This window comes from Suncus etruscus, chromosome 6, assembly GCF_024139225.1.
Source record: "Suncus etruscus isolate mSunEtr1 chromosome 6, mSunEtr1.pri.cur, whole genome shotgun sequence".
NCBI lineage: Eukaryota > Metazoa > Chordata > Mammalia > Eulipotyphla > Soricidae > Suncus > Suncus etruscus.
This window is the reverse complement of record NC_064853.1, coordinates 5,028,702-5,049,919: the sequence shown is the minus strand read 5'-3', so window position 1 is coordinate 5,049,919 and position 21,218 is coordinate 5,028,702. Positions and strand designations below refer to the sequence as shown.

General features: G+C 50.5%; 1 protein-coding gene across 1 annotated transcript in view; it reads right to left on the bottom strand.

Moving 5' to 3' along the window:
* The window catches only part of SLC25A33 (solute carrier family 25 member 33), a 33,807-nt gene that overhangs the window by 6,404 nt on the left and 6,185 nt on the right, over nucleotides 1–21,218 (bottom strand). The window contains exons 2-5 of the mRNA XM_049775370.1: nucleotides 17,374–17,553; nucleotides 3,713–3,790; nucleotides 1,902–2,002; nucleotides 987–1,053 (exon numbers count right to left, since the gene is read on the bottom strand). Of these exons, the coding sequence (XP_049631327.1) occupies nucleotides 987–1,053; nucleotides 1,902–2,002; nucleotides 3,713–3,790; nucleotides 17,374–17,553 (426 nt within the window). The remainder of the gene's footprint in view (nucleotides 1–986; nucleotides 1,054–1,901; nucleotides 2,003–3,712; nucleotides 3,791–17,373; nucleotides 17,554–21,218) is intronic.

The window sequence follows — 21,218 nt, the reverse complement described above, 5'->3', positions numbered from 1 at the left end:
GAGCGATTTCTGAGCGCATAGCCAGGAGTAACCCCTGAGCTTTACCGGGTGTGGCCCAAAACCTCCCCCCCCCCAAAAATATCCTAGGGTCCGAAGACATAGCACAGCTGTAGGGCATTTGCCTTGCATTCGGCAACCCAGGAGGGACCTGGCTTGATTCCCCGCATCTCATATGGTCTCCAGGATGATTTCTGAGCAGAGCCAGGAGTAACCCCTGAGTGCCGCCAGGTGTGGCCCCAAAAACCAATTAATCATTAAAGTTAAAAAAAAATTGTACTATTACTATGATCATGTTACTTAAATAAAAAATATATTAAATTATTAAAAAATGAAAAAAATTGTAGTATTGAGGAGATGGCCTCAAGAGCTGAAGCCCCACAAGCCCATGGAGGTCACCGGTACAATAGCAGCAGGCACAGCATGTCCACCTTTATCCCAGTTGCGCAAGCAGCTGAGTTTTGGGCTGGAACAAAAGCACAACTGGGAGGGCATAGGTTCAATCTCCAGCACTCCTTATGGTCCCCTGAGTCTGCCAGAAGTGATTCCTGAGTGCAGAGCAGGAGTAACCCCTGAGTGTCCCTGGGTGTGGCCCCAAAACAAAAACAAAACAGATGACAGTCAAGACACACTCCCCCTGATTGGGGGACCCCGATATCAGGGCTAGAGCTTCAGGGCAGATACAGGAGATGAGACTTGGGGAGAGGCCAGAGGCATCTGTCACGCTCCAGCTGAGGGTGCTCCCTGAAGGAGTGGGCACAGGGGGTGCTCCCACAGGCGTGTGCTCTGGGGGGAGGACCAGTGGCAGGGCGGGAGCACACCAGAAGCGACTTCTGCCCACCAAAGAGCTCGCCTGCTGCCTCTGGCTGGCCACGCAGGCCCACCTACCACTCTCTGATCTGCATGTGCTAGTGTTTGGCCCGGACACAGACAGGGGCCCATGGACAGACGCCTCATGCCACCTGTATTAGGAACGATTTGGGACTTACTTCCGTTCTAGCTGCATCCGGGTTTTGACCATCCATATCGGATTCATTAAGGTATTTGTGACAAAAGCTGCAAGAGAGAGACACACACAGAACAGAAAAGCCTGTCACGCGTGGTCCAGATAAGCCCAACTCTGGGCCCCGCCAGAACGAACAGTGTGGGAAATAGTGAGCGGCTCAGACTTCGAACTGAGCTGTAGGCCCTAGGTGGAGCAAACACTTCAGGGCCCCACAGTGGAATTCTCGAGTGGTGTTAGGGGACTGTTGGTCTATCTATAGGGGGGCACACCTAGCACTGCCAGTAAAGGCGGGCCGCTGTATTAGGGGAATCTAATTTGCAAGTTTGAAAAAGCCAAACACAAGCTCCTGCATCTGCACCACACCTCTGGCACTACTCGGACACTTCTCTCTGCTCTGGGGAACAGAGATGGGGCAGGTGACAGGGGACAATACCACCAGACTGGCACAAGGCAGGCATTTCCTAAAATGCCACTTGCAGTTCTCTGCCAAGACCTGCAGCCTTTTCCCAGCAATCCTCAGGCCTATCTTCCTGGCCGAGACCTTCCGGGGTGAGGGAGACCTTAGCTTTAGTTTTCTAGGTAGTAAGACTGGTTCCCCCAAGTCCCCCAAGACAACAAAGGCGCCTGCTTGGTCAGGGTTGTCTATGAGGCTTTAGTTGTCTAAGAAAATGCAACCATGAGTGACATGCCAACTCAACCAATTCTAACAAAAGTTAAGCTTTGGAAAAACAACTCGAGGGGTGGAAAAAGGCGGAGAGTTTATTTCTCGTTCTTGAAGAAGGTTGTGTGTGTAATGTGTGTGTGTGTGTGTGCGCGTGTGCATACACATGCACACCCTCATATGCACGCAGGGAAAGTGAGGAAAAACCCTGCATTCTCAGGGACGAAGTTGACATACCTGCGGAGCCAGCCGAGAAGATGTGTACCACATTGCTATTAGGCACGAAGATGCCGTTGAACTGTTCTTTGGCTTTGGAGTAACATGCAAAGTACACAGCCCTGTCAGGAGGGAAGGAGGGAGTAAGAAGAGGGAGCGGGAGAGAGAGAGGGAGAAAAAGGGAGAGAGAGAGGCCGTGAGACTGGGGGAGGCCCTGGGGAAGGCTCTGTCCATCCACCACTGCAGGAAAAACAGCCCCAGAAGGAAGGGATTTCAGTAACCCTAAAGGTGGGCCTGAACTTCGCTGCAGGAAACCTCCAGAAAGTTTCCGACAACTGTCAAGTGTCCAGAGTCATTAGGAAGATGGCTTGGCATTTGATGTTCTGGTCCTCTAAGAATTTCATTGCTCACTTATTCTAAAAGCTTTGTCGAACAAGTCATTGTTTTACTCTAAAGCTACTAGAGTATATTTTGCCTCTGGAAAATATGTTGATTTTTTTTCTTACCCCCATGTTTAATAAAAGATAGTTATATACTGTGACACCAAAAAAAAAAAAAAAAAAAAAGGTTTGGGGGCTGGAATGATAGCATAGTGGGTAAGGAATTTGCCATGCATGCAGGGGACCCGGGTTGGATCCCTGGCATTCCTTAGGGTCCCCCTAGCACCACCAGGAATGATCCCTGATGAGTGCAGAGTCAGGAGTGACCTCGAGCAGCACCAGGAATGACCCAAAATCCAAACAAACAAACAAACAAACCCAAAAAGTGGCTTGTAGGATGCATTTACATGCGCCCTCCTGGAGAAATGTCAAACTCTACAGCACCAACCAACCCTGGCTCTGGTTCTGGTGATGCCGGGAGGGAGGAGCTCACACTGGCTGGGGTTAAAAGCCTGACCACTGAGCGTGACATTTCTCAAGCTTCCACCGACCTGAGCCCGCCTGCTGGGACCAGGATCTCAGGGGAATCAGCCTCACTGGTGTCTCCGTGAGATGCTCTCCCTGAATCCACACCCCGTCCTCTCCACTGTCCTCCCCAAGCAAGGTGACCGCTGCAGAGGACTCGGTCTCGTCCCTCCCCCATCCTGGCTCCCCCCCTCTGGGTACTTGGGCAGCTCGGATGGAATTTCCCCATTCTTTCATGGGCAGTGGCGGGGAAAACGTTTTTTTTTTTTTTTTTTTTTTGGTTCCCGGCTGATTAATGGATAGGTCTTGGATCAGCTTTCCAACTTAGCATATTGGCTACCAAACAGGATCTCTTTGTATTCGAGGTCCCACTGCTTTCTTCTAGCTCCTTCTAGGTGAGTCAGGAGCTGAGGAACCAACAGATCAACGAAGACCTCCCAAAATCAGCACTGGGAATAGATCAGATCAACATAGGTTCCCCAAATTTGCCGCACTTCCTTAGTCTTTCTGTTTCTGGGCCCTGTCTGGCGGAAGTGGTGAGAGGGACAGAATTTGGACCCACCTGTGGGGATCTATCTGCCTTCACCGGGCCTCCCTTCCAAGAGGCAGTTTCCAAAGGGATCTTCTCCCCTTTGCTGAACACTCTGGTCCCCCCAGGTACACACAACACACACACACACACACACACACACACACACACACACACACACACGCCCAAAGGTGCATCTGCTGCATCAGAGCGAGACTTAGGAACCCATGGACCCATGGACCAGGCCTGTGTCTTCATGTGGAATCCACCAGGTCTTCACGTGGGGTGGGATACCGGGATAACTTCCCCAGTGGCATCCCTTACGCGCCGCCACCGCCCCCCCATGGCTGTCACCTACTCTCCCACCATCGTTCTCAGTAGCTGCGGTGCTAACTTACCTGGACGGAGCAACTCCGACCAAATTTGGACCCAGGCCTCGAAAAAGTGACTTTGGTCCCTCCTTCTCCAAGATTGACCTGGATAACAGAAAAGAAAAGACGTAGATTTTAAATGCTGAGAGAGAGAGAAGGAGAGACAGACAGAGACACAGAGAGATAGAGTCCATCTCAGCTTTGAGGGCCGCAGAGAGCCTTCAAGGCCTGTATCTGAAGGCTCTGCTGGCTCATTTCAGAAGCAAACCCCACCCCTATTCTACCAGCCCTGCGTCCTATGGCCTTTTTGGGGTCCTCTGTTCATCTCAGCAGCTGGCATCACCCAGAAATCCCAAGGCTGATGGGCACTGCCATATGGCTTTCTACATGACACGAAGTGCTCAGAATAAGATTCACAGGGGAACTGGCAGGAGTTTCCTCGGCTGGAACTTCTGCTCAATTTTCTTTTCCTAGAACAGACCAGCGTTTCCCAATGTGGGTGACAACCCCCCACCAGAGATGCTGGGACAGTCTAGGGGCAGCGGCAGCCTTAGGTGCAAATGCAGGGTGCTTCCTGCTGGCTCCAAGATTTTGTTTGTTTGTTTATTTTTGGGTCACACCTGGCAGGCTCGGGGAACAATATGGGATATCAGGATTCGAACCACCGTAGGCATTTGCCTTGCACGCGCCTGCCTTGGGACGGACTTGAGTTCAATTCCCTGTGTCCCATGTGGTTCTCCAAGCCTGCCAGGGGCAATTTTTGAGCACAGAGCTAGGAGTAACCCCTGAGTGTTGCTGGGTGTGCTCCCCCACCCCCCCAAAAAAAACCTTCAGTAAAAGACAATTTGTGGGGTCCGGAGAGATAGCATGGAGGTAGGGAATTTGCCTTGAATGCAGAAGGACGGTGGTTTGAATCCTGGCATCCCATATGGTTCCCCGAGCCTGCCAGGAGTGATTTCTGAGCATAGAGTCAGGAGTAACCCCTGAGTGCTGCTGGGTGTGACCCAAAAACAAAAAGAAAAAAAGAAAATTTGTGAACACTGCTACACAGTGGGGTCATGGAGTCGTTTCAGGGTTGGCTAAACTACTTGAGCCTCCTGTGTTGTGTTGTTTACTAAGTTTAGTTGGCTTCTGTGTCACTTTCTCATCTAATTTGCTCTGCTTCTATCGGGGTACAGTAGTTAGATATTTGGAGGTGTCAATCCAGGAATCCCAGGATTTATAGAAACAGTGGCGGCTGGGGGATGTAGGTGTGGCTGCCTGGGCTTCCGGAAGTACAGGGCAGGGAAGAGATTCCAAGAAGATTCTAGAATCTGTAGCCCACAAATTGGTATACCTGGAGACTATGTCCCGCAATGTGTCGGTGAAGTTGGGCCTCTGGCAGGGTGGCAGCGGCTATAGGGTGTGGATGCGGCAGCCAGGGTTTGGGCAAGGACTCAGCCCATGGGGATTCAGCTCACCCTTCTTCCCTCCATCCCTAGGTACCCCAGAGATTGATCTGGAAGATGTGAATTTTTGCAGCGTGGCTGGCATCTCTTACGGAACTAGACTAGAGCTTGTGAAACTGGGCCCATGAGTGGCTGTGGGATGTGGGTGGGTTGTACTAGATGAATCAGTTATGAGGTAAGCTTAGCATCTGATGCTCAAAAAGAACAATGTCATGGGGCGGGATCAATAGCATGAGGGTAGTGCCTTATATGTGGCCAACATGGGTCTGATCTCCGGCATCTCATAGGATCCCCCGAATTTACCAGGGTCCCAAGGATTCCACCTCCTGCCAAAATGCTTCCCTCCCTTATGTACAGAGGCCCCAGGGCTCTGTTCTGGAAGTGCTCAGGGAGTCATGCAGTGCTGGGGACTGAACCTGACCATTCGAGGCATGTACTTAATGGTTTGTTATCTTCCTAGCCCTGCCAATATACTTTAAAAAATTTAAGGATTCAGAAGAATAGTGCAAGGAGTAGTGTACTTGCCTTGCATGTAAGTGACCCCATTTCAATCCCTGGAACCCCATTTAATTTCCCCAACTCTTGCCTGAAGTGACCCCTGAGTGCAAAGACAGGAATAAGCCCTGAGCACTGACGAGTGTAGATCAAGAAAAACAAATGGGGCTGGGAAGGTGGCGCTAGAGGTAAAGTGTCTGCCTTACAAGCGCTAGCATAGGATGAACCTCGGTTCGATCCCCCGGTGTCCCATATGGTCCCCCCAAGCCAGGGGCGATTTCTGAGCGCATAGCCAGGAGTAACCCCTGAGCATCAAACGGGTGTGGCCCAAAAACCAAAAAAAAAAAAAAAAGAAAAACATACAAACAAAAAAAAATTAAATGTGGCTTCCAGATCAAAGATAGTACTAAAAAAGAATAGAGAGCCAATTTGTTTGATTGTTTTGATTTGGAGTCACTCCTGGCGAGGCTCAGGGCTTCCTCCTGACTCTCCACTCAGAATTCACTCCTGGTGGTGCTCAGGGGACCATATGGGATGCCGGGGATTGAACCTGGGTTGGCCGTATGTAATGAAAACACCCTTTTCTGCAGTGCTATCGCTCTGGCCAAGAGCCCATTCCTCTAAGGCATTCCCCCATTCCAATATATGATTTCCCAGATTTGTTACATTCATTCTTTTCAATGCCTTATTTGAATTTCTTAGTATTCATTATGGTCCTCTCTAATCTAAGCAAGCCAGGTAGATAGATGCCCCAATCCCTGACCTATCTTCTCCCTAGCTGCTGCTTATTATTATTATTATTATTATTATTATTATTATTATTATTATGGTTTTTGGGTGACACCCAGAGGCGCTCAGGAGTTACTCCTGGCAGGCTCAGGGGACCATATGAGATGCTGGGATTCAAACCACTGTCCTTCTGTATGTAAGGCAAATGCCTCTCTTCCATGCTAGCTCTCTGGCCCCTATTATTTGTTATTTTAGAGGGTCTCCCCACACAACTGGGGCCCACCAGGGATCTGTCTGGTAATACACAGGAGGGAAGTGCCCCCCTGCCCTCCGACTCTGCCCTGATCTAATAACTCATTTTCTTCGCTGACCGAGCATTTTCTCCCCTTGGAAATTCATGTCTCCAGTGTGACCCCCTCAAAGCAGATGAAATCAGGGGCCCAGAGGAGAGGGTGTTAACCTTACACGTAGCCAACCCAGGTTTGATCCCCGGCATCCCATAGTGTCCCCTGAGCCTGCCAGGAGTAACTTTTCAGCACCACAAGGTGTGACACAAAAACCAGAAAGAAGAGAAAGGAGAAAAAGAGAAACAGAAGCAGGAGTGATAGTACAGAAGTAAAGGCCTTTGCTTTGTACACAGCCGACCGGTGTTCCTAGGCATATAGAGGGTCTCTGAGCCTGCCAGGAATGATTCCTGAGCACAGAGCGAGGAGTCATCATTGAACACTGCCACATATGACCCCCAAACCCCAAAAATAAAAACAAAAAGCAGCCGTGCCTTCAGTGGACACTGGGGCTGTTGTGTGGGCAAGGTCCTTTTAGTGCTACCTCCAGGGACACCAAAGGCCACAGCCAGGTCCACGTGCAGCCCCCCCACCCAGGACGTCTGGGCAGCAACAAAGGTGACAGCCAGGATGAGACAGGAGGGAGTGACAAAGAAAAGCTCAGGGGCGCAGGCATGTGCCAATGACTCAGGTAAGAGATAGCACAGCGGGGTTTGCCTTGCAAGCAGATGATCCAGGACCAAAGGTGGTTGGTTCGAATCCCGGTGTCCCATATGGTCCCCCGTGCCTGCCAGGAGCTATTTCTGAGCAGACAGACAGGAGTAACCCCTGAGCATTGCCGGGTGTGGCCCAAAAACCCAAAAAAAAAAAAAAAAGAAGTTGTGAGTTTAAGCCCCAGGGCCGCCACCTGTGTCATCCGTGACCCCAGACAGGCCTGTCAACACGGCAGCAGGGCCAAGAGAACGGAGTAGAACTCATGGCTGCAGCTGGTGTGGATGCTGACCCTGCCTGCCACAGAAGAACTGTTGAGAACAACAGCCTTACTCCTAGTCCCTAGTTCCTGGTCCAGGGTCCTGGCTAATGAATGGCCCTAACCCTGGCCCCAATCCAATCTCCTGAACAAAACCTTCCCCAAAACAATACTCTGAAGTGATCTGAACTTGGTTGGGGGGTCACACCACAGTATTCAGATGTAGAATAACAGGTTAATTATGGGTTCTGAGGGCCGGAGAGATAGCACGGAGGTAAGGCATTTGCCTTGCATGCAGAAGGTCGGTGGTTCAAATCCCATATGGTCCCCTGAGCCTGCCAGGAGCGATTTCTGAGCGTAGAGCCAGGAGCAACTCCTGAGCGCTGCTGGGTGTGACCCAAAAACAAAAACAAAAACAAAAAAAAAGGGTTACTCCTGGCTCTTCACAGAGAAATCGCTCCTGGGGCACTGGCACAGTGGTAGGGCATTTGCCTTGCATGCGGCTGACCCAGGACAGACCGCAATTCAATCCCCAGGCTTCCCATATGGTCCCCCAAGCCAGAAGCAATTTTTGTGCGCATAGCCAGGAGTAACTCCTGAGCATCACTGGTGTGCCCCCCCTCCAAAAAAATAGTTCCTAGCAGACCAGGGGTACCATATAGGATGCCTGAATTCGAACCACCATCTATCCTGGGTCGGCTGTGTGCAAGGCAAACACCCTACTGCTGTGCCATCTCTCCGGCTCAAGATCTGCACCTTTTATAATCTCTACTAAAGATTTGCAAAAGCGGATAGGAAAAAAAGAAGATTTGCGGGGCCAGCGAGGTGGCGCTAGAGGTAAGGTGTCTGTCTTGCAAGCACTAGCCAAGGATCAGGACCGCGGTTCGATCCCCCAGCGTCCCATATGGTCCCCCCAAGCCAGGGGCAATTTCTGATTTCGCTTAGCCAGGAGTAACCCCTGAGCATCATATGGGTGTGGCCCGAAAACCGCCCCCAAAAATAAAATAAAATAAAAATGATTTGCAAAAGCTCCGGTTTTTTTAGGGGGGGGGTTGGAGGTCGGTCCGACTTGAGAGACCCTCTGAATAGTCCTCAGGGACCATGTGGTGTCAAAGCCTGGCCTCCTGTAGGGGCAGCAGGGACTGAGTCGGTCCCCTGTCATCTCTCGGGGATCCTCAGCACCGTGCAGCTCCGGGACTGGCGGGAGCACGTAGATGAGGATCCCAGGCTGGAGTCTCTCACGCAGAAAGCAAGCGCAGGGGACCCGTGTCCTCAGTGACTCAGTTCTTTTAAAAACTGGGCGGCCGGTCTCCATGGCGACACTCTTAACAGTGGGCAAAAAGTCAGGGCCGTTACATAACCCCCTCTCCTAACCTAGCTGCCTGTTTACGAAACCTGTCACTCACCAGTGAGTCCCTACTATAAATGGAACGAAGGCTTCACGGGTCCAAAAAAACAAGGCACCGGAAGGCCCTGGTCTAAAAGTCCCAGACCGAGGAGGACAGTCGCCTGCATCTTGGTTGGGGAAAGGAATTGGTACAGAGGAGACTTGGGATCACTGCAAGAATTTTCTTCCCTTTTCCCATTTGGAACTTGATATGCACCCCACAGGCTGATTAAGACACAGGCCTCGTCTGAACATGTCAGCTGGGAAGAGGCAGTGATCGCTTTGATTATTGGGGCATTCATTTACATTCATATGACTTTTCAGATGAAAAAGACACACAACAAAAAGGGGCTGCGGAGATAGCTTAGCACGGGTAGAGCTTGTTGCCTTGCTTGTGGCTGACTGGGGTTCGGTAACTGAGACACCCAATACGGTTTCCAAACACTGAAAGGAGTGATCCCTGATTGCAGAGAGCATGGCTAGGTGCCTCCCACCCCCCCACACACAAAAACAAACAAAAAAACAATAAAAGATATTTGAATAATTTAAATATAAGTTCTAATTTTTATTTAAAAGGGTCTGGATATAAGACAGCTCAGTGGGGTACAGACCTTGCCCCCAATGATCCTGCACTGAACCATCTAGCAGGCTAGTTGGGAGTGGCCCCGGAGATTAAAAAAAAAAAAAATTAGGGAGATGGAGCAATGGTACAATGGGTAAGGCACTTGGCCTGCAAGTGGCCAACCCAGGTTCAATCTCCAGCATCTTGGATGGTCCCCCGAGCCTGCCAGAATTGATTCCTGTATACAGCCAGAAGTGAGCTCTGCCGATCACCAGTATGGCCCCGAAACAAGACAAAATTAATTAGGGTTGGAGAGAGAACCCCGTGGATGCATGCTACCAACCCAGGCTTGATCCCTGGGATCCCATATGGTCCCAAGTTCCAACAGGAATGATTTCTTTCTTTCTTTTTTTTTTGGTTTTTGGGTCACATCCGGCGGTGCACAGGGGTTACTTCTGACTCTATGCTCAGAAATTGTCCCTGGCAGGCACAGGAGACCATATGGGATGCCAGGATTCGAACCACCATCCTTCTGCATGCAAGGCAAACGCTTTACCTCCATGCTATCTCTCCGGCTCCTCAGGAGTGATTTCTTTTCTTTTCTTTTTTTTTATCTTTATTTAAACACCGTGATTACAAATATGACTGTAGTTGTATGATTGCAGTCATGTAAAGAGCACCCCCTTTCATCAGTGCAAGATTCCCACCACCAATTTCCCAGATCTCCCTCCTCCCCACCCTACCCACACCTGTACTCGAGACAGGCTTTCTATTTCCCTCATTCATTCACATTGTTATGATAGTTTTCAGTGTAGTTATTTCTCTAACTGCACTCATCACTCTATGTGGTGAGCTTCATGTCATGAGCTGCACCTACATGGGTAGATGGGGGAAAATAAGAGTTGGGACTGAGGCAGTAAAACATTAGAAATGAGCTTTGTAGGGCATTATCAAGGTCACAATACAAGATGGATATTATGCATATATAAACTATATGCATACAATACTATCAATAGGAGACCAAGGAGAAAAAATTTCCAGTGACTGTCCCAACATAAACCAATGCTAGAACGGCCCGCCCTCCTCCCAAAGCGCATTCCCATTAGTGTAGGGTGAGGTAGAGGGAAAGCCTGATGACCCCTATAGAGTCCACCTGGACCGGCGCCCAGGGAAGGCCTGGAGTCCAGGGGAGAAAAAGGGGGACGGCTGGGGGCTTGCCAAGCATCCCAGCACTCCCCAGGTTAGGGAGAAGCCTCCGGCATGGGGACCCCCCAAACCCCATACCTGGCAAGAGGTGGCCTCCAGAATCAAAGGGGAAACCGGAAGCCAGATATCTGCCCGCCCTCCTCCTCATACACCTCCCTGAGCCTGAGGACCCCTAAGAGTCCACCTGAACCCACTTCTGGCCATCTGAGCTGGCACCCAGGGAAGGCCTGGAGTCAGGGGAGAAAGAGGGGGACGGCTGGGGGCCTGCCAAGCCTCCCAGCACTCAGGAGTGATTTCTAAGTGCAGAGTCAGGAGTAAGTCCTGGGCACTGGCAGGTGTGCCCACTTCCCCAAATAACACCAAACCAAACCAAAAAGATGTTAGCGATGTTAGTTTCAAGTAACTAAATTCAAAACATAAAGATGACTGGTGCTTACATAGAGACTATTGTTTCCCAAAGGGAAATGGAACCTTAGCCACAAACCAACACTGACATGCATGACATTCCACAGAGCCAGAGAAACAGGACAGAGGGCAGAGCATTTGCCTTGTGTGTGGCAGAACCGGGCTTGGTCCCTGGCATCTCATGTGATCTCCAAACACTAATAGGAGTGACCCCAGACCACAGAGCCAGGAGTCAGCCCTGAGCATGGCCCAATGTGGCCCCAAAAGCCAAAAAATGATCCACCTGAAAGGTCAGTTCCATACCAAGGGAGGGAGAGCACTATAGGCCAGAGCACAGGTTCTGCACAGAGGAAGAGGGACGGATGGAGTGTGGTCCAGGGCTGGTCTGTCTATCACCTTTAGGTGCTGCAGCATCTCCTCTCCTGCGACTGCCTTAGACCCGGCAGCCATTCCTGACTTAGGCCTGGAGCATCAGGAGACAGAGAGAGAGGCTACCAAAGCCAGGAGAGATTCAAACAGGGGCTAGACACAAGTCTCAAGCTCGGAGAAATGGAGGAAATGGAGGATTTATAGTGTCTGCTTGTTTATTTGGGGGAGGGAGGCCCACATCCAGCAGTGTTTGGGGCTCACCCCTGGCTCTGCACTCAGGGCCCCACTATATGAGGTGCCAGAGATCCCCCTATGGGCAGCACGTAAGGCCTGACCTTTAACTTCTGTGCTATGTCTCAGCCCCTTTACCAAGTATTTAAGGCAGCAGACAAATGCCACTCCTGACGGAGGAGAGGAGAAGCAGACAGGGGAAAATGAAGACCAGAACCAAACTCCCACGCAAGCAGCCAGGGTGGCCTTGAGTGTGTGTGTTCCTGACACACAACAGAGGTGACCCTGAGTGAGGCCTTTAACCTCTGCTTGGCATCTGCACGGCTGCAAAACAGAAGCAAAGTCCAGCCTTGGTAAAACCCTTCAGCTGCCTAAAGCTCTTCAGTGACAGAAGTAAAAAACAAAAACAAAAAAATACCCCAAACCTATTTATTTATTTTTTCCTTGTTAATTATTTATTTATTTTAGTTTATTTATTTATTTATTTTAGTTTTGGGGCCACATACAACCAGTGCTCTGAGCTTACTCTGAGCTTACCATTTGTGAGCTGTGTGCAAGGCAAGACCCTCTCCAGCCTCAGAAAAGTTTTCTAATAAAACATCCTTATACTAGGCCAGAGTGATAGCACAGTGGGGAGAGTGCTTGCCTTGTACATGGCCGACCTGGGTTGGATCTCCGGCTTCCCATAGGGTTCCCTGAGCCTGCAAGAAGGGATTTCTGAGTAGAGTCAGGAGGAACCCTTGAGTGTCACCAAGTGTGGCCTAAGAACAAAAAGAAAAAAAAAAGAAAAACCAACACCTCATTATATGAAAAATTATTCTTTTTTTTTTTTTTTTGGGCCACACCCGGTAATGCTCAGGGGTTACTCCTGGCTATGCACTCAGAAGTTGCTCCTGGCTTGGGGGACCATATGGGATGCCGGGGGATCGAACCGTGGTCCGTCCAAGGCTAGCGCAGGCAAGGCAGGCACCTTACCTCTAGCGCCACCGCCCGGCCCCTGAAAAATTATTCTTACTAATCCTATTATTTATATTTTTATGGAGTAAGCAGTTTCTTTTTTCTTTTTTTTGGTTTTTGGGCCACACCCATTTGATGCTCAGGGGTTACTCCTGGCTATGCACTCAGAAATCACCTCTGGCTTGGGGGGACCATATGGGATGCCGGGGGATCGAACCTCGGTCCTTCCTTGGCTAGCGCTTGCAAGGCAGACACCTTACCTCTAGCGCCACCTTCCTGGCCCCAGTAAGCAGTTTCTTGTGTCCACTGCATGGTCTGGTTGGAAGAACGAGGCGCTATGCTTCTGGGAGATAATCCATCTTTAGAGATTACCTTTTTTGTTTTGTTTTGTTTTTGGGCCACACCTCAGGGGTTTCTCCTGGCTCTGCGCTCAGAAATCACTCCTGGCAGGCTCAAGGGACCATGTGGGATGCCAAGGATCGACCCCAGGTCGGCTATGTGCAAAGCAAATGTCCTACCACTGTGCTATAGCCCTGGCCCCCACTATGAAGAGTTCCTAAATCTAAATAGGACAGACACAGATAATGAGAAGAGAAACTGAGGCATCACCATATGAGAAAGGGCACATATGTGAGACTTTCCTTCTTTCCTCTTTCCTTCTGAAATAGGGTGCTCTTCATGTCATAGTCCTCCCTTGACTGCATCCTCTCTCTCTCTCTCTCTTTCTCTCTCTCTCTCTCTCTCCTCCCTCTCTCTCTCTCTCTTGCTCCCCCCCTCTTATGACAAGCCCTGTCTCTCCCACACAGGCCCTTCTCCCTCTCTCTCCTCCGGCTTTCTCCTCCTTCTGAAGCTGTTTCTGTGAGGGAAAGGCCCACAGGTTGAGGTGGGTAGAGCAGAGACGAAAGAGGGAGTACCCAAGTTTACCTCCCTGCTCCCCAATTGACCGAGCCACCAGCAACAAACGGTTCCATCTTGGGGATGATCCGTTCACCTCTGCAGGGAATTTTTAGTCCCTGGTGACTAAATTTTATGGTCACCAGGTGCCTGGGATCAAACTCAGGGTGGCACACAGGCACGCCACTGAGGGGTCACCCTGCCACGACCTCTCAAACACCTTCTGTCCTTCTGGCGTCTCAAAGAACGTCCCCCATTCAGCAGCACTGAGTAGGTCAATGAGAATAAAGCAGCTGGAACTGGGGAGACTGGCCCCCGGGGAGGGGAAGTCCTGATTAAATCCAGCACTGGGCATCCCACAAGGTCATTAGGAAAGGCCCCTAAACCAGGATGGGAGGACCCTTAGAACAACACTGTTGGGGGATCAGAGAGGTGGTGCAGGGGTAGGCTTTTGCCTTGCATGCAGCTGATCTAGGACAGACTGCAGTTCAATCCCCCTGCATCCTATATGGTCCCCCAAGCCAGGAGCAATTTCTTTTTTTGTTTGTTTGTTTGTTTTTTTTGTTTTTGGGTCACACCCGGCAATGCTCAGGGGTTATTCCTGGCTCTATGCTCAGAAATCACCCCCAGCAGGCTCGGGGGACCATATGGGATGCCGGGATTTGAACCAGTGACCTTCCACATGTAAGGCAAATGCCTTACTGCTGTGCTATCTCTCCGGCCCCATGGAGCGATTTCTGAGTAAAGAGCCAGGAACAACTCCTGACCATCACTGGGTGTGACCCAAAAAGCAAAAAAAAAAAAAAAAGAACAACACTGTTGGGGCAACCCACCCCCCAAGAAAAACCCCAAATCTGAGCTCTTGCTTCATCTTGATCTCTATACAGTTCAGTTCAATACTGGAAGCCACATGAGGGCCTTCCCCAAGATTGGGGTGCCACATGCCCCACAACAGTCCCCCCTCCATGACCAGCTCCCAGTTCCTGCTGGGAAAAGTTGGGGGGGGAAATCATCACCAGGGAAAGTGAACCCCAGAGTTGGAGAAAGAGTGAGTGCATCTGCCTTGCATGCTGCTGACCTCACTTTGATGCTTGGCACTTTGATCCATCTCTGGTCCCCTGGGCCTCGCCAGGATGGTTCCCCGAGCACAACTGCATGTGTCCCCCACACCACAGTGCACCCCAACTTCTGCCCACTGAGCACCTCGGCACCACCTGAGTGGAGGTCAGACAAGGGAAATGCTGGCCCCTCCGAGACCCCATTTCATCCAAGGCCAATTCAGGTGGGGTGGGTCCTAGATTAGAGGAGCTTCCAGGAGACTTTGGGGCTGATAGAAATATCAGACTGCACCAGGCAGGTGATTAGCACACAGATAAGATAAGGTGACAGTTTAGAATAGGACAGGACAGGACAGAGCCTGAGAGGGAGAGCTGCACCCAAACAGACCCACAGTGTGTAAAAAAGAAAAAGAGCTGCTATAGAAATAATACCCAGAGACAATGGAGATGAGGGCTGGGAGCACCAGTCCATGGGAGGAAGCTTATCACAGAGAGCAGAGGACGCAGGGAGGGCAGAGAAGGGAGCACTAGGACAGTGAAAGTTGGGAATGATCCTTCTGGACAAGAATTGGGTGCTGAAAAGTGATAAAGTCATCTGTATGACAAGAATGCAAATGTGTTTAAAAGGGAAGGAGGGAGAGAGAGAGAAAGAGAGAGAGTGGGAGAGAGAGAGAGAGAGAGAGAGAGAGAGAGAGAGAGAGAGAGAGAGAGAGAGAGAGAGAGAAGAAAAATATCTGCTGCAGAGGGAAGAGGGAGGAGGGAGGAGGGAGGCAGGAGAGAGGGCAACTGAGGACACCGGTGGCAGAAAATGTGCCCTGGTAAAGGGTGTGGAACAGAAACTCAATCAGGAACAACCTTGTAACTGGAAAAAACAAACAACAAAACCAACTGTATTACGAACAACCTTGTAATCACGGTGTGTAAATAAAGTAATTAAAAATATAAAATTAGAAGCCGGAGAGATAGTGCAACGCTGGGGTGTTTGCCTTGTACGTAGAATCCCGGCATCCCATTTGGTCCCCTGAGCCTGCCAGGAGAGATTTCTGAGCACAGAGCCAGGAGTAACCCCTGAGCACCACCAGGTGTGACCAAAACAAACAAACAAACAAACAAACAAATAGTTAACATGCAGGTAAGGCATTAACCTTGACCATGGCTGGTCCGGGTTCAATCCCCAGCATCCCATATGGTCCTGAGCCTGCCAGGAGTGATTGCTGAGCACAAGAGAAGCCCCTGAGCACTGCTGAGTGTGGCCCCCAAAACAAATAAAACACTCACAAAAAACAGACTAAACTGACCCAACTGTGGCCCCTCCTCTTTCCCCACCTTGCTGAGAGCCCAGATATCTTTCGGGAGAGGCCCCAGGAGTAAACACAGGAATGCTGAGACATAAGTTCTGGGGCAAAGGGCAGGAGGAAGTACCCTGCGAAGGCAGTGAGACTAGCCAAACACCTGTCCTAGCTCTGTGCATCCCCAGTTCTGACCCTCTGAAAGGGAGGGTGTTAGTGTATGTGGGGAGCAGGGCAGTCCACCTCTCCTCACTGAGGCCCAAGGGGGCCCCCACACCCCCATCGCTCTGGGACCCAGCCGATGCCTTGTGTGTCTTCACCACTGATTGGTGTCTGGAGAAGTGACCCGATATTCTGTGGGGGGAGTCCTGGAACAGCACTCCCATCCCCCAAGACAAGCCCAGTCCGCTTGTCTCCTCTGCGCTGGCCCTGGGCATCTGTCTGTGTCCAGATAACCCACATTCCCTCTTCATAACACTTAGCGAGGTGCCCAGAGGGCCATAATTAGGCTCAAAAGGCAGAATGTGGGCCACAGTGCTAGCATAGTGGGGAGGGCATTTGCCTTGCACACGGATGACCTAGGTTTGATCCCCGGCACCCTGTAGAGTTTCCCATGAGGCTGCCAGGAGCGATTCCTAATTCCTAAGTGCAGAGCCAGGAGGAACCCCCAAGGTTCCCCCAAGGAACCCCCAGAGCAATAGCACAGCTGTAGGATATCTACCTTGCAAGCAGCTGACCCAGGACAGACCTGGGTTCAATCTCCAGCATCCCATAGGGTCCCCCCAACCTGCCAGGAGCGATTTCTGAGTGCAGACCCAGGAGTAACCCCTAGCGCCACTGAGTGTGGCCCAAAAACAAACAAACAAACAAACAAAAACCCAAAACACTAAAAAGAGAAAATAAGGGCAGAATGTCCTGAAAATAAACAAACAAGCACTTCCATTCTCCAAATGTGCCTCAGTTTCCCAGGGCTAAGTGCAAGGTGGCTGCAAATGGCTTTTCCATCTCTCCTTAAGCATCTTCCCACCGCACGCCTCTCTTGGCAATTAATGGCTCTTGAACTTGAACCTCTTCCAACCACAAGGTCCGCCCAACTGAATGTCACCTTGAAATCCCACTATGACGCATCCTGAAAGCCACACGCTAGCTATGACACAGTGAGCATCTATCTCGGCTAAACTGATGACAAGACCAGACTCTGCTAGCCAGGAGCATTTGGGAACTTGGGCCGTTGCCTTGAGTAGATGCTGAGACACCAAACTCCACTAACCTGCACTTCTTTTGGCAACTCTAGAAGCAGAGGAGACAACCTCAGGACAGTCATGAGACGAGCTGGCATGACAGCTATCCCACTTGGTCTACCCAGATGCCACGGTGGTAGGACAACAACTGGCAGGCACTTACTTCAGAACCTGGATGAGTCCCGGCGTCACTGACGTTGGTCGCACCACTCCCGCGCTGCTGATGGCCCCTAGCTGGACCTGAGGGTAGTAGACAGTGCCCAGGGCCAACCTGGACGACTGCAGCCTTGTCTTGATGACCTCGAGTGGGCATGTGAAGATAGCACCCACGGTACCCCCGCACCTGCAATGAGACGAAGGGAGCGTGAGAAATGCTGCCCTGTATCTCTGTCTATGGAACCCCCAGACAGGCACGCGAGGGGAGACCGCCCCCCTGTTAGCATGCCCCATGGTGGTACTGGTCTCTCCCTCTCTCCTAGCACGGACATGGCACCAGGCTGTGGGCAGGACGCTGGAAAAAACCTGGCACTGCCCTCTCTTCTTCCTCTGGGTACCAAATGCTTCCTGTCTGGAAATAAACACCATCACTTGTATCTGGGATTAAAATTCTACCAGTTTCTGTGGCTGGAATGAGAGAATAGTGGGAAGGGTGTTTGCCTTGCATACAGCCAACTGGGACTCGATCCCCGGCACCCCAAAGGTTCCCCTGAGCCTGCCGGAAGTGATTTCTGAGTGTAGAGTCAGGAGTAAGCCCTACGCACTGCTGGGTGAGGCCCCCAAACCAAAATAAATAAATTAATTAAAATTCTACCAGTTTCCTCCTGCTAGACACTCAGGTTTCATGGCCAAGTTGCAGTGAAAGGCCCAGAAACTACCATCGAGTGAAACTATTTACTTGGATGATGCTGCTATGTTGAGCCGCAATGCTGCAGCCTTGAATGAAACCCCAGATTCCTGGACGCTGCTGAGAATTCTCTGGAAGCTCCCTGGGGCCAGACAGTGCTTGTGTCTCTGCCAGGACCAACAATCCACCCTCAGGCCATTGGTTCCCAGTTTCCCATTTCAAATATTGCCAGGCTGAGAGAAAGAAATAAAATATTCCTTCCCGACCATCTCTCGGGACTCCTCGGTACCTGCTCCCTACTCCTAAATAGCAGTCAGCGAAAGTCAGGGTACAGCTGCCTGAGTCATCACACACCCCCACCCCAAGCCTAGAGGCCTTCAGGCTCCAACTCAGCCAGCGGGTACCAAGCACAGTGGGTACTTGTCAAGATGAAAAGTTGCAGCTGAGAGAAGGACTGTGCATGACTCACATCCTCCCATATCCTCCTTACATCCTGGCTCCCATAGGGATCCTTCCCTCCGAGCAGGTTTCCCGGTAGGGGCAGCCCTGCACCCCAAGAGGAACCGGCACGGTACCATCCAGAGGGGTGTGCGTGTGGGTGCTTTTTGGTGGTTCACTTAAAAGCACATTTCCCGGGTACTGCAGAGGGATTTTTGTTTGTTTGCTTAGGGGACACACCAGAGGTGCTCAGGGCTTTCTCCTGGCTATGTGCTCAAAAATCGCTCCTGGCTCGGGGACCATATGGGACACGGGGGAGGGGAGGATTGAACCACGGTCCAGCCTAGGTCAGTCATGTGCAAGGCAAATGCCCTACGCCCTGCGCCACCACTCCGGCCCCATAAATTGGACTATTTCTTTTTTTTTTTTTTTTTTTTTTTTTTTGGTTTTTGGGCCACACCCAGCGGTGCTCAGGGATTACTCCTGGCTGTCTGCTCAGAAATAGCTCCTGGCAGGCACAGGGGACCATATGGGACACCGGGATTCGAACCAACCACCTTTGGTCCTAGATCGGCTGCTTGCAAGGCAAACGCCGCTGTGCTATCTCTCTGGGCCCAAATTGGACTATTTCTATTGCAGTTTTTCTGCACTGCCAACCAAAGCCCATTGAAGGGTGGGGGTGTAGCATTGGGGACAGCAGGGAGTTCAGATTCCAAACATTTCATCCTGATCCGCAAGGATTGCAAGGCAGAAATTTTGCTTTTTTTACATTTAATATTTAACTTAATATTATTAAAAGCCTTAAATTCTTTAAATATAAGTTAATATTTCATTTATTTAAGATGACAGGTTGGGCTCATTGCGGGCACCTGCCCTCCTGTCTCACTGCGGGCACAAGGCCCCTCCAAATCACAAAGGGACTCAGCTCAATGGGCTGAACATACACTTCGCACATGAATGAGTGAATGAATGAATGGCTTTCATTCCCAGCACAAGGTTCTGTTGAGTGAACCCTGAGCACTGAGCTGGGAGTAAGCCCTGCTGAGTACCAGCAGATATGGCCAAACAAAGGGGGCGAGGATTCTCTGTGTTAGAGACATAGGACTAGTGGAAGAGGAGAGGGAAAGAAACAGAGAGAAGATAAAGATAGAGTGTTCTTTTTCCATTAAAACAAACAGTGCTGGGGCTGGAGCAACAGCACAGCAGTAAGGCGTTTGCCTTGCACACGACCAACACAGGACAAACCCCAATTTGAATCCCACCATGCCATATGGACCCCGAGTCTGCCAGGAGTAACACCTGAGTGCCGCCGGGTATGACCCAAAAAACCGAAAACAACAATAACAACAACAGAAAACCACCAAAAACCAAAAACAGTTAAGGGGCTGGAGAGATAGCACAGCAGTAGGGCGTTTGCCTTTCACTCGGCCAAACTGGGACTGACCGGGGTTTGATTCCCGGCATTACATATGGTCCCCAGACCCTGCCAGGAGTGACTTCTGAGTGCAGAGCCAGGAGTAACCCCTGAGTGCCACTTTTTGGGTGTGGCCCCAATAAACAAACAAATAAAAAAATAAAGTTAAGTCTACTTGAATATTATTAGTCTGATTGACTTGTTCTAAGCATTAAAGTATATCTACAGAAAAAATGGGATAGAAATGGAATCTAAGAAAATTAAGTAAAGGGGCCGGAGCGATAACAGTGAGGAGGGCACTTGCCTTATATACAATCAACCTGGGTTTGATCCCCGACATCCCATATGGTCCAATGAGAACTGACTAAGTGATGCCTGAATGCAGAGCCAGGAGGAACCCCTGAGCATCTTTGGGTGTGACTCAAAAACACAAAAACAAAGTAAAAAGGGCAGGAAATGAGGCTCAGTCCCTTAACATAAACACACACACACTAAAAAGGACAGGAAATGAGGTTCAGTCCTTTTACATACACACACACACACACACACACACACACACGCACACTCTAGTTTCTCTCCACAGCACTGCAAACAACAAAACCCCCAAGCGTTGGAGGTCACACTGAGTGGTGCTCAGGGCTTACTCCTGGCCCTGAGTTCAGGGACCACTGCTGGTGGTGTTCAGGGGACAACATGAGATGCTGGGGATTGAACCCAGTTTAGCTGCATGTGAGGCAAGTATCCTACCATCTGTACTACTGTTCTGGACTCCCCAAACCCAAACTAACCTGTGTCTGAGCATGCCAACGCAGTTGATTCTAAGAGCTGTGTGATTTCTAGAAAACTTCACACTGAAAACCCTCCATACCTGGGCTTAATCCCCGGCCTCCCATAGGGTTCCCTGAGCTTGCTAGGAGTGATTTCTGAGCCCAGAGTCTGGAGAATGTAAGCCCTGACCGCTGCAATGTGTGGGTCCCTTCTCCCCCACAAAGTCGGGGAGTTCAAGCTCAATACAGGTTCAAGACCACAGTTTGGTCCCAGGTCGGTCCTTGGAATCCAAAAGGCGATTAGAGACCATTTGACTCACTGCAGGGCCCTCTGGACACAGGCACCCACAATCCAGAGGGCTCAGAGACCCTCATTTGATCAGTACCACATCCGAAGAGTGTTTGGGGCCAAGTGACGACCTGGAGGGAGGCACCCCCCCTTCTCTGTCCTAACAGGACCCTCATCCTCAAAGCCACACTTTGAGTGGAATGGGACCTTTTCTTTTTTTGGGGGGGGGGGTTCACACCTGATGGGGCTCAAAAAT